This window comes from Schistosoma mansoni, chromosome W (assembly GCF_000237925.1).
Source record: "Schistosoma mansoni strain Puerto Rico chromosome W, complete genome".
Classification (NCBI taxonomy): Eukaryota; Metazoa; Platyhelminthes; class Trematoda; order Strigeidida; family Schistosomatidae; genus Schistosoma; species Schistosoma mansoni.
The window spans coordinates 58,877,684-58,890,847 of NC_031502.1; the positions used below are offsets into that span (position 1 = coordinate 58,877,684).

General features: G+C 35.3%; 1 protein-coding gene and 1 non-coding gene across 2 annotated transcripts in view; one reads left to right on the forward strand and one right to left on the reverse strand.

Moving 5' to 3' along the window:
* The window catches only part of Smp_163750 (putative otoferlin), a gene marked incomplete at both ends in the record, with an annotated part of 111,382 nt that overhangs the window by 89,552 nt on the left and 8,666 nt on the right, over positions 1 to 13,164 (forward strand). The window contains 5 exons of the mRNA XM_018790323.1: positions 418 to 597; positions 2,183 to 2,301; positions 5,149 to 5,312; positions 8,529 to 8,797; positions 11,853 to 11,965. Of these exons, the coding sequence (XP_018655678.1) occupies positions 418 to 597; positions 2,183 to 2,301; positions 5,149 to 5,312; positions 8,529 to 8,797; positions 11,853 to 11,965 (845 nt within the window). The remainder of the gene's footprint in view (positions 1 to 417; positions 598 to 2,182; positions 2,302 to 5,148; positions 5,313 to 8,528; positions 8,798 to 11,852; positions 11,966 to 13,164) is intronic.
* On the reverse strand, positions 6,053 to 6,123 carry Smp_tRNA_01094_Glu_TTC.1.1. Its single transcript has one exon. It is a non-coding gene (tRNA).

Consider the following 13,164-nt stretch of genomic DNA (forward strand, 5'->3'; position numbering starts at 1 on the left):
GCGCGTTTTGTCCTATTTGGGACACGTCAGCTGGATGTACACTTTGATGTTCACTTTTGGACTCGAACCCAGTACCCAGTCCTAACAAATCGATGGGAAGATTCAAACAAACAATACTAAGTGAATTTAAACTTCACCCCATCGCACAAGCAAGTGGCTATCAGGACTCACTGGCCGAGTGGATAACGCGATGACGTTTGAAGCGAAGGTACTGGGTTCGAGTCCCAGAGTGAACATCAACTCTGAGATGCAGACACATCGAGCTGACGAGTCCCAAATAGGACAAAACGCGCGTCCTTGATTCCACTGCTAGCCACTATCCACATTTGCTAATTCATTATACATTTAAATATTTCTATTCAAGTCATGTTCTTTTCAAAAAAAAAATCTTTCTTTCCTAAATTTATCTTAATAAAGGCAATTAAACTACATCCAACTGATCCAAATGGTAAATCTGATCCATATTTAATTGTATCATTGGGTAAATGTGTTATTAATGATCGTGATGATTATAAACCGAAAACATTAAATCCGGTATTTGGAAAATATTATGAATTTGTAGCACATTTACCAATGGATTCTTTACTTAGTATACAGGTGAATTGATGTGAATTATTGATTGATGATTATTATTATTGTCATTATTGTTATTTACACAGTGTACATTTTTCTACTATGGTTACTGTTTATGACTCTTGCTACCGATGCACATAAATTGTCATCCTAGCCAACTCCGATTACTCCAACTACTTCTACATACCAGCTGGAACATTAGAGAGAGGGTGCGAATTTTGAGTAAAAGCTTTACTTCAAGGTACAGAAGAACTAGGTTATTTATAAAGTTACACACGATCTTGAGTTTCGGGTAATTTCTAGGACCATACTTGATATGGTAACATTAAGGATAAATAATCAGTTGAAACTGTGGCACGTGATACTGCATTTTCTAGACATTTCTGAGAATATTCTATTCAACATTGATTGAACAAAGCATTCCCTGATGTTTTTGCTACTCTAGGGACTTGAACGAAAGATATTTTGGAACTCCCCCAACAACCACGACTATTGATTATAATTATAATAATACTCTGTATAACGAGTACAGATTTTTAGATTGCTATGAAGCATTTGTTGTTTCCTGTTGTGGTGAAGATGCCCTCTGTGAGCTAAGTGATTTAATCTTGAGGCTGTCATTGTCTTTCTAGACAACATTATCAACTCAAACTTTTGCCCTAAATGACCAGCAGCTTATTCGACTGAAATTCAGCTGTTTTCTATCGTTAAAAGATAAATATTCATATAATATTAATACAGGTTGAATAACAAGTGAAATTAATGAATTAATCAGTACATGTTAACTACAGTTTGCCACTTTTGAAACTCTATTTCTTAGTTGAAATCATGAGTCAATTGAAGCTAGACCACCATGGAAAACCTGGAAGCACTAGACGGCTATTTCGTCCTATTGTGGGAATCCTCAGCAGTGCGCACCGCCTCGTGAGATTCAAACCCAGGATCTATCAATCTAGCGCGCGAGCTCTTAAACCACTAGACCACTGAACCGGCTGGCATCCAACGGTGTTAATGTCTAACTTCAACCGATCCAGGAAATTGGGCGACATATCTATCATTGTCTTCAGTGAATTAATATCTCACAACAGGCCTGGTTGAACTCCACTGGTCACTGCTTCTCTTTAGAACTCCAGGAAATATCTCTTGAAGTCAGTCCCCTTGAAGCCTCTTCTAAACTCTATTTCTATTATGTTACCTCTTAAATACGTTTCCTTTTTAAGAATAGACTTTAATAAGAGATCATTTTAGAATGAAATCCACCTAACTTCTACCTCAGTTCATTTAATCTATAACTCATACTAATGAAAAATAAAAGTTTATTACTGATAAAACGATAAAATCTCTAAATAAAATCCGAATTTATGACTAATTTATGACATTAACACCGTCGAATGCCTGCTCAGTGGTCTATCGGTTAAGCGCTCGCGCGCGAGACTGGTAGGTCCTGGGTTCGAATCTAGAGAGGCGGGATCGTGAGTGCGCACTGCTGAGGAGTCCCATAATAGGACTAAACGGCCGTCCATTGCTCCCAGGTTTTTCCTGGTGGTCTATCTTCAATTGACTCATGATTTCAACTATATATAATGTCTTTTTGTTGACTTATTCTAAGATGATGGATCATGAAAGAGTTGGATCAGACACATTGATTGGTGAAACACATATTGATATTGAAAATCGTTTCCATAGTGCTCATCGTGCTACCTGTGGATTAATGCCTAAATATTATGCGTAAGTTTTCATTCTTTTGTAAGTATTAATTTTAATTTATGTCGTGATATAAACTTATTATTAGTTTAGTTTATCATCAGAAAGGGGGTTTTGTGGAGATTGTATTAATTTAATAGTTGAATTCATGATTCGATTAAAGCTAGACTATCATAGAAAATCTGGAAGCACTGGACGGCCATTTCGTCTTGGTATGCGACTCCTCAGCGAAACCGAAGTTCTTGGGTTCGAATCCCATGAGCAAGATTGTGGATGCGCACTCCTGGGGAGTCCCATACTAAGACGAAACAGTCATCCAGCGCTTCTAGATTTTCCACGATATTCTAGCTTTAGTGGATTCATGAATTCAACCATTAAATTATTCATTAATTAACTTTCTATAATTAATTAAAATAACTCATTGTGTTATTGAGTAAAAATGAATAGAATTCAACAAAGAAAACTCTCTTTTCGATGAAATCATATACTTAAGCTGAACATTAGTATTTATAGTCGTAGGCAGAAAGCAGAACCGAGTAGTACTCAAAACTGCTCATACAATTTTCTGTATCATAGCTGTGATCGATAATTCGCTCCTCTCTGATTGACGGGGATCACTACGTTCATATATATAACAGGGCACGCGCGCAAGCACACGTTATAACAATGAGTCTATAGAAGGATAAAAAAGTTTGCATCATAATTGGAGTCGAGACTCCAAATATCAAATGAGGTTATATGATGATCGAGAGGTTAGAGAAAAAATGGAAGGATGAAAATAATTTACGGGTCAGAATTATGAAAGATAATTGTCCACTTGACAGATTTTGAGCAAAATGAAAAACATAAAGGTCACAATAATAAGTGAATACGGTTTAAGATTACAAAGTATTAATTTAAAATAAGGCATGACTAAAGCATACTACAGAAGGGAATTAAAGCCAAAGAAGTATGAGAGGTTGAATGTACCGTTTTTACACACAGTTTGGGTTTGAATTGGTGGATCGCCAACGTCTCAGCAGTACATAAATTTTTGATTTGACCTTCCTTCTATCTAGTTCCTTTGATTACGTAGATTATTTTGAAGGAAGACTCCTTTGTAGCAACGTATTCAGAGTTGATTAGATGCTCCTGTATTGAACTGGTAACTGTTTTCATTCTCTTTTTAAAAGCCACGCCAGGTAGTGTTCTGAGAAGAGTTTATCAGGTAATCGTTTTGTATGGTGACTAACTAGCTGACATCAATACTTCTCAAACAAAATTATGAATCAAAAGCTGAATACACGAAATAGTAAGCTGTTACTAAAATTGCACATATTTACTAACTATAATAACAGCACTAATGAAAACATTACTTACTTACGCCAGTTGCTCCAAATGGAACAGAGGCCACCGACCAGCGTTCTCCAACTCACTCTGTCCTACCCCTTCCTTTCTAGTTCTATCCAATTTTTGTTCATTCTCCTCATGTCTGTCTCTATTTCTCGGCGTAATGTGTTCTTTGGTCTTCCTCTTCTCCTTTGGCCTTCAGAATTCAATATGAGAGCTTGTCTTGTGACGCAGTTGTGTGATTTCTTCAAGGTGTGTTCTATCCACTTCCAGTGCTTCTTCCTGATTTATTCCTCCACTGGATGGGATCTGGTTTGTTGTCTCCCACAGTAACTTGTTGTTAATAGTGTCTGGCCAACGGATGTTGAGTATCTTGCGTGGACAACTGTTAATAAACACCTGTATATTCTGGATGACGGCTTTCATAGTTCTCCAGGTTTCCGCCCCATACAGTAGAACTGTCTTAACATTTGTATTGAAAATTCTGATCTTTGTGTTGTGACATTGATAATAACAATAGTAATAACAACAGTGACTCCATTCAATATTTTATCTCTAGTACAATATGGTATTCTCAGCATAAATACATTATAACATGTACACAGTGAAGGTCTAATTCTAAATTTAGAAGTAAACTTATACAACATGCAAATTGTCATACAATTCGATCACATTTTGATTAGATGAATAAATATGAACCGATTAATTATATTATGATCAATTTACACTTCATTAAACAATTTAATTGTTGTTATTCATCTATATTCATTGATAAGACTAGAGCAACATCACGTTGGTCGCCACTTAGTGATTAGTCAACAGGAGGTTAATCGCTACCCGAATAACCGAGTGATGATATATCAGACTGTGAAGTTGGGAAATATGAGTTTGAATCCTTAAGGAAGTATCAGACCACACAAGATTTCACGCATACTTGCTGGTATGTCAAATAGAACGAAATCCACTTTCAGGGTTTCTTACAGAATACCTCTAAACATCAAACATCATTCACATCAAATGCGCTGTCTAATATGTATAAATGCTCTAACCCATTTGATATTTTTATAATACTCAGGATCAAAGAACAAGATTCATCGAAAATACAATATTATTATGAAAGCAAAATGCTAAGCATTTACAGATTTCGACCGCTAGGGTTTCTCAGTGATATTAACACTTTAAAAACACAATGATACGTACTTCACTTAATGATTAAAGAATAACACATCAAGTTAGACTAATGTTATGTGGTCGTGTTAAACTATAAGGGTTAGATCTTGAAATTATAGATGTCAATGAAGACAGACAACGCTTTCACATGAACCATTCATTCAAAAACTGACAGGCACAAACCACAGACTTCCTCTATCTTATGATAATTTACTGTTTTCAACAAATTCAAACGAAGCGATTAATCTGTTTCAGTCATTGACACATTAGATCTAGTCTGTTTGTAGGATTTAAATAGAAAATCAGTGTTACTGAATATACTCTTCCGATTTTTATGATACCTTACTTTATACTATTCTTTGAAAATTTCAGCCATGGTTATTGTCAGTGGAAAGACAGTCAACAACCGACGGAAATATTAGCTAATCTATGTAAGAAATATGGTATTGAGCAGCCTGTTTATAATATACTGGAGAATAAAATCACCATAGGCAATGAATCATTTTTTGCTAATACAGAAATTAGAAATGAAACTGGTAGGTTGGAAATTATTTGGGATTTAAATTTTATGTTATTGATCAGAAGGAGTTTTGTGGAGATTTAGTATTTTCATAGTTGAAATCATGAGTCAATTGAAACTAGACCACCATGGAAAACCTGGAAGCACTGGACGGCCGTTTCGTCCTACTATGGGACTCCTCAGCAGTGCGCATCCACGATCCCGCCTCATGAGATTCGAACCCAGGACCTACCAGTCTCACGCCAGAGCACTTAACTTTTAGACCACTGAGCCGGCATCCGATGGTGTTAATTTCTAACTTCAACCAATCCACGAAGTTTTACAAGTAAGATAAAACTTAATCGTTACTACTTTGAAATGAATAATCCGTGTTCAATGGTCAAAATGCAAAATAAAATAATTGAGAAAACGGTCATGTCCTACAAATGTGTTTTTAAACTAGATACTGACAAACTCATTATTACAACACAGTCATTTAGTAAAGTGATTATTGGCAATAACATGGTTCCCACCCTGTCCTATTATCAAATACAGACTATCAACCAACTAATGAATTACTTGGTGCAATTATGTCGATGAAAAAATTAGATAAGTTAACTCAAGTCACTTTGAGTGTTCATTCGAAATCTTTTCATGAATACTAACGGCTGACTAGTGTTATCCTTGAGGCTTAGAATAATCTGAGTAGTGGTCAATATTATTTCATTGACCTAACAATAAGGATTGAAATTAGTAGAAATAACTGCACACATCACAAAGCCTAGCCGAGATTCGAACTCGGGTTGCCGGATTGAAAGTCCAAAGTGCTCACTGCCACACCACGAGGCCACGGTAGAAATAATTATGGTGTCATTATTCTATATCTTCTTCTTGGTTGTGAATACCCAATAGTACCTTATAATTTATAATCTCTAAGTACATTCATCTTTCATTGTTACATCAGTAAATAAATAATATATTCTGAAAATAATTACACAATGGACCTCGATTTTACAGGCATGATCAAGTCGATACAAATGTGAGAACAAAAGGGATATGATTTTAGATTCTACGAAGTGTTATACTTCAAAAATTGCTTAGGGAGTACATTTATCGCGTAAATTGCAATAATGTGAGGCAGCTGTAGCGAACTATCGAATTTTTGTAAGACATATATAGGATATTCTGTTAGTGTATGAATTGAGTATCCAGGGTCACTTCCAGTGTTATTACAAAGTAATCATTATCATTTTATAACTGGAGAAAAGAAAACGGTAACAGAGAACACAGAACAATAACAGAGATTATTGCTATGATAAGTCTACCGTTATACATTTCCAGGTTTTGTTGTACGTTAGACTGTTTTTAATTCATCAGGAATGATGTCAGTGATAAATATCTTCAGGAAAGGAATTTGAATGATAAGGCTCAGGAATAATAATGATTAGTCACTTAATGTCCCTCTAATTTCATTGGTGGAATGAGATATATTCAAAGGCATAAGGAAGTTAAGGGTAGTTGCGGATCTTACGTAGTATAACTTCTGTCTGTCAGTATATAATATATATAATGTGTGAGCGAGAATAGTTGGTTATCCGGTTAGTCAGACTTGCAGATAGTCTGACACCTGTCAGACTATCTTATCTATTATTATTGATTGATTGTCCATTTGTCGTTGGATTGTGTCGGGTTTCGGTGTGGAAATATATTAACGTTCTAGTCAGGCTAATCACGTGTTCTTGAACTGAGTAGTGTTAAAATCCTGTAGAATAGACACTGGGAGGGAATCTAAGGTAAATTAACGTCTCATTCGTGTATACAAGGAAAAAGGATCGTTATAACAATATATATTACGTCGATCATTAGAAAATAACATTAATACATATTTTTAATTGTTTAGTCTGCGGAGATCCTTTTTTACGTAAAACTTCCTCGTAGATTTCCGTTAATACCTGAAACCTCCCACAAGATTCATCAGCCTTATTTGTGAATTAGGACCATAACTATATACTATGTCTGTTAATTTACAACTCTCCACTCATATAATGTTTAAATACTGAAAACTCATGATATGAACGAACACTTAAATGGAAAGAACCATTTTATTGTTTAGTGCAAAATTACAGAGTTCTTTGGTAAAATATGAAGACCATACATTAAATACTTCATTTACAGAGCTTCCATCAATTGTTCTTTATATCCTTCATAATTCTTCTAATTTCCAGTTGCTTCATATTTCCCTTACTGTTTTCTTCAGTTCAATCTTCTCAACCTTCTTTTGACAAGCATTCCATGTACGATTGGTGTTGCATACTACTAATGTCTGTCGACATAAGTAGCAAACACTACAGTGATAGTGACTAGGAAAAACTTTAAATTGCAAATACTTTTGATTATTAAAACTATTAATCAATAAGAAAATGGAAGCACTAATCAAGTTGTGTATTCACACTAATTATAATACACAAACCAAATACTAATTGTGTTTTATAAAAGATTGTCAAGTTTCATCAAAATTGGAAGGTCAGTTATCAATATTCATCATAATTTATGGATCTTAAAGAAGGAAATTAAAAAATCGATTTTTGGAATCCAACTGTTTCATATCATTTATTATCAGAAAGGGTATTTTGTGGAGATTTCAGTATTTTCATAGTTGAAATCATGAGTCAATTGAAGCTATACAACCATGAAAAAACCTGGAAGCACTAGACGGCCGTTTCGTCCTATTATGGGACTCCTCAGCAGTGCACATCCACAAACTCGCCTCATGAGATTCGAACCCAGGACCTTCCAGTCTCGCGCCAGAGCACTTAACCAACAGACCACTATGAAAATACTAAATCTCCACAAAAACCCCCTTCTGATAATAATAATAATAATAATAATATGCTCACTAGTGACTGACTTCGAGAGGTAAATCCAGGAGTTCTAGTGGGAAGCAGTGACCAGTGAAGTTCAAACCACGTCTGTTGTGAGATATCAACTCACTGAAGACAATTGGTGAACGGTTGCTCAACTTTGTGGATTGGTTGAAGTTAGACACTAACATCATGGATTCCGGCTCAGTGGTCTATCGGTTGAGTGCTCGCGCGCTAGACTGGTAGGTCCTAGGTTCGAATCATATCAGTTAGACTAACGATTTATTTTTCATTTCATTAAAAAAACGTTACGTAATCTAATAATTTACAAGTACTGTTTATCACCATTGTTAATTTCCTAACTATTAAGTCTATTTTCTTAAATTTTATAGGTATAACAATTAAATCAGTAGAACCATTGGCCTTAGAAGCATTACATAATTGGTCATTGATTACAAAAAAAGATGTGAAATTAGTTAGTGAACATGTGGAAACACGTTCTTTAAAACATCCTGATAATCCAGGTTTAATTCAAGGTCGATTACAAATGTGGATTGATATGTTTGAAAGAGAAGTTGCTGTTCCACCACCGGCTATAAATATTTCACCACGTGTACCAACTGGATATGAATTACGTGTTATTGTGTGGAATACAGCTGATGTAAGTTGTTTCTTATTAGCTATTTAAACTAAGATAATCTCCATTCATATCGTTTGAAATTACACAGGGATAGTTACACTAATGTTTAATGATAACATAGGCTATGACTATGTTTGAACTTATGGCTAAAGAAGGAATGCTTTGTTACTCTACCATATATAATATTATTAGTTGAGTTTCAGTTTCATTTAGACTCATATCTACATTGGTTGTTTTAACGTTTCATACTAAGCAGTTCTTCACTGTAGCCACAGTTGCCTGATGAACTTATTATTAGTGCCATATGTTTGTGGAGACAGGCAAGTTTCGTAGTTTGCAGCGTTTGCCTCGAAACACGAAAGTCTGGGGTGAGGTCGTGTGTTTAGACCACTAAGGAGATTCGAAATAGAACTTAACAACTATCTGTTTCTTCCCGGTTTTTAAATCGTCAATTCGTGTTGTAAATGATGAAACTAAGCAATATCCACAAATCATGTAAAGCAATAAATGAAATCATTAATTCCTGACTATAGGTAATAATATATTATAAAAGTGGTGATCTATACTAAGCACAACCTATTAAGTTGAAACTATTTTTCAGCAAAATCCCTTTTTTGAAACAAAAGACTGTCGTCCACACTTTACATTACAGCAAATGAAATACTTACACTTCAATATATACATAGCTACTTTACTTACTTACTTACTTTACTTACGCCTGTTACTCCCAATGGAGCATAGGCCGCCGACCAACATTCTCCAACCCGCTCTGTCCTGGGCCTTCCTTTCTAGTACTATCAAATTTTGTTCATTCTTCTCATATCTGTATCCATTTCTCGGCGTAATGTGTTCTTTGGTCTTCCTCTTCTCCTTTGGCCTTCAGGGTTTCATATGAGGGCTTGTCTTGTGACTCAGTTGGGTGCATTCCTCAATGTGTGTCCTATCCACTTACATCGCTTCTTCCTGATTTATTCCTCCACTGGAATCTGGTTTGTATATACATAGTGGTATAGTATGTATAGAATGTTATCAAGACCTTAAATTATCAAACAAGTTGAAAAGTATTCACATAATGAATTAGAAAATATATAAAGCTATTTATAGGTCAGTAGTTGTTCTAATGAATGGATCCCAAAAACTAATCAAAAACAAGCAGACGCTACCGATTATTTTTAAATAATATTGTGGTGTGGGTTACTGATATACACATAAGTAGTATATAATGATGGTCGTGCATTGAATGTATGTCAGTAGAAGATCGATAATGAAAGAATAGGAACGGCACACAATTGGTACGAAAATGCATGAACAACTATAATCGGAGACTATGGAAGGATATTTGCAGAAGAAACAGTCAAATTGAGACAATTGATTGTTATTTTGCAAATTAACTGTTCACTATAGGGTTCTCATTTTAATGAGATATTCTGTAATGTTGTGCTTAAATTCATTCGATTGTCCCCAGTAGTGTTCTGTTCACTACAATGTATCTTTTGGGATTGATAAGGTTGAGAGTTAGGTTTAAACTTTCATATGAAAATAATGTTTAAATAAGAGACAATAATTGATATGACTTCATATATTTGCTTAAGCGTAAGAGGTTAGAACTATACTTAAGCTGTCATATTCAGGATGATTTACTAAAAAGTTTAGTTCATTTTCATAATGACTCAACACTGAAAGATGATTCCCTAAGTTGTTAAAACTTAAACATGTAAACTATTGGCTATGGGCTTGGTGGTCTAGGGTTTAGGCGTTCTTACACAAGGCTGAAGTCCTGAGTTCGATCCTTCGTGAAGTCATGGATACACAAAACTGAGGAGTCTTATGTTAGGACGAAAAAGCTGTCTAATGGTTCTAGATTTCCAGTGATTATTCAAATAATATAATTCCGTGGTGTTAACTATAAAAATAATAAAAATGTGTACCTTTGTAGTAAACAAGAGGACGAGTGGGGACAATTGAATGTATTTAGGCACAAAATTACCGAATATCTCAGTAAAATATGAGAACCATATAGTAAGTAGTTAATTTGCAACCGTCTCAATCTTGACCGTTCCTTCTGCAAATGTCAGTCCATCGTCTCTGATTATTATTGTTCATGCATTTTCATACCAATTGCGTTTCATTCCCGTTCTTTCCTTATCGATCTTCTACTAAAATACATTCAATGCACGATCATCATTATATACTACTTATGTGGATATAAGTAACCCACACCACACTTTAAATGAATGAATTCCACTGCTAACCACCTTTCATCTATTATGCCTATTGAAATGGTTTCGATACAATTACTATTGGTATATTTATCATGTTAATATTGATTTGTACTTTCTACTTATTGTGATATCATAATTACTGTACGATTTGCAAAGATTATTGAATATCATCGTTTGTACTATGGACTAATTTTAGTTAGACAATCAGTGAAAAGCAGGAAATACACTGAACAGCTATTTCATCCTAGTATGGAACTCATCAACAGTGCTTACTGATGACCGTATCGGAGATTGGATTCAGAACCTTAAGGTCTCATATCTATCGCTTAATACTTAAATGGCTGAATCAGTACGATTAGTTATGTAACGTTTCAATGGTATCATAAATTAATAAATTGCCTTCATATATCCATATAAATACTATAGTGTGGCCTGCTTATATCCACATAAGTAATATAGGGTGATGGTCAGACATGGAATGTATTTTGGCAGAAGATCAATAAGGAACGAACAGGAATGAAGCGCGATCGGTACGAAAATGCATGAAGAATCAAATCAGAGAAGACGGACTGATATTTGCAGAAGGAACAGTTAAGATTGAGACAATTGATCGTTATTTTGCAAATTAAATGTTGACTGTATGGTTATCAGAATTTAGTGAGATAGTCTGTAATTTGTGCTTAAATACATTCAGTTGTCCCCGCCCGTGTTCTTGTTCACTAAAATACTTCTAGAGGTAAGCCTGATGAAGATCCACTTAAAAACGACATTTCTCGTTTGTGTGTTGATTTCATCTTCATTGAATCAAGAATAGAATTTTCCACAAATTCTATTGCGTTTTTAACTTATTTCAGGTAAAACTCACTGATGCTTCATTATTCTCTTCTGAAAGAAGTTCTGATATATATGTTAAAGGGTGGGTAAAAGGTGTTGGAATTGATGATCAAAAAACTGATGTTCATTACAGGTTAGTGAAATATTCATAGGTAGTTGGTTATATCATGTAATCTTGTGTTTTGTTTAAATTTATGTTATGAGTATTCTTATGTCGCCTGTATCACTAAGCCTATTTTTATGTACACTTTTTGGTATTGGATTTTTACACTCTCCACATGTCAACAGATTTCAACTCTCAGAGGGGGGTTTTGTGGAGATCTTAGTAATTTTATATGGTTGAGATCATGAGTCAATTGAAGCTAGACCACCATGAAAAACCTGGAAGCACTGGACGGCCACTCCATGAGGTGATTCCTGGAGTTCTAGTGAGAAGCCGTGACCAGTGGAGCTTATCCATGTCAGTTAGAGACAGGTATCTACCTCAGTACAATGGAAGTTGGTCGTGCAATTTCGTGGATTGGTTGAGGTTAGACATTAGCCCCATTGGATGTCGGCCAGCTCAGTGGTCTATCGGTTAAGGGCTCTGGCGCGAGACTGGTAGGTCCTGGGTTCGAGTCTCGCGAGACGGGATCGTGGATGCGCACTGCTGAGGAGTCCCAAGATAAGGCGAAACGGCTGTCCAGTGCTTCCAGGTTTTCCCTGGTGGTCTAGCTTCAATTGACTCATGATCTCACCTATATAAAATTTCAACTCTCGCAAAAATTCAAATTTGTGATAATCTTTGATTGAAAACTATGTTAGACATGTATAGTTGACTGATCGCTATTACTTTCAATATCAGAAGAAATCACCAAAGATAGTGAACTTTTATAGAGTACACAATACTACCATGGAAGAACCGATTGACAAGTGCTCTGTTGATGAAAATGTAAAGTTATGACCTTTGGCGTTCGATTGAACTACACCATTCATTCCCCTCCTATATTCTTGCTTAACTTGTAACTCTAGAGAAAAGATCCATAATCGACTAGAATGAGAAACCGAATGAATAATGTACCCTAATCACAGATATCTACACATTTATTCACTTTTAACTAGTTAACGTATATATAGTCTGTGACCATGACTAAGTGTATAATCGATTTTCTCCAATGACCTGCATTGTTTATGATATCTCATCTACTGCTTGACCTTGAGGCCGGATATGAGGTGTCTGGTCTTTGTACATACATATAAAAATTGATAGGCAAAGTGGTAACAGAGACAGTTTTGCATATTTTGCAGTCAACTTACTTATATTAATTATCAGAAGGGGTTTTGTGGAGATTT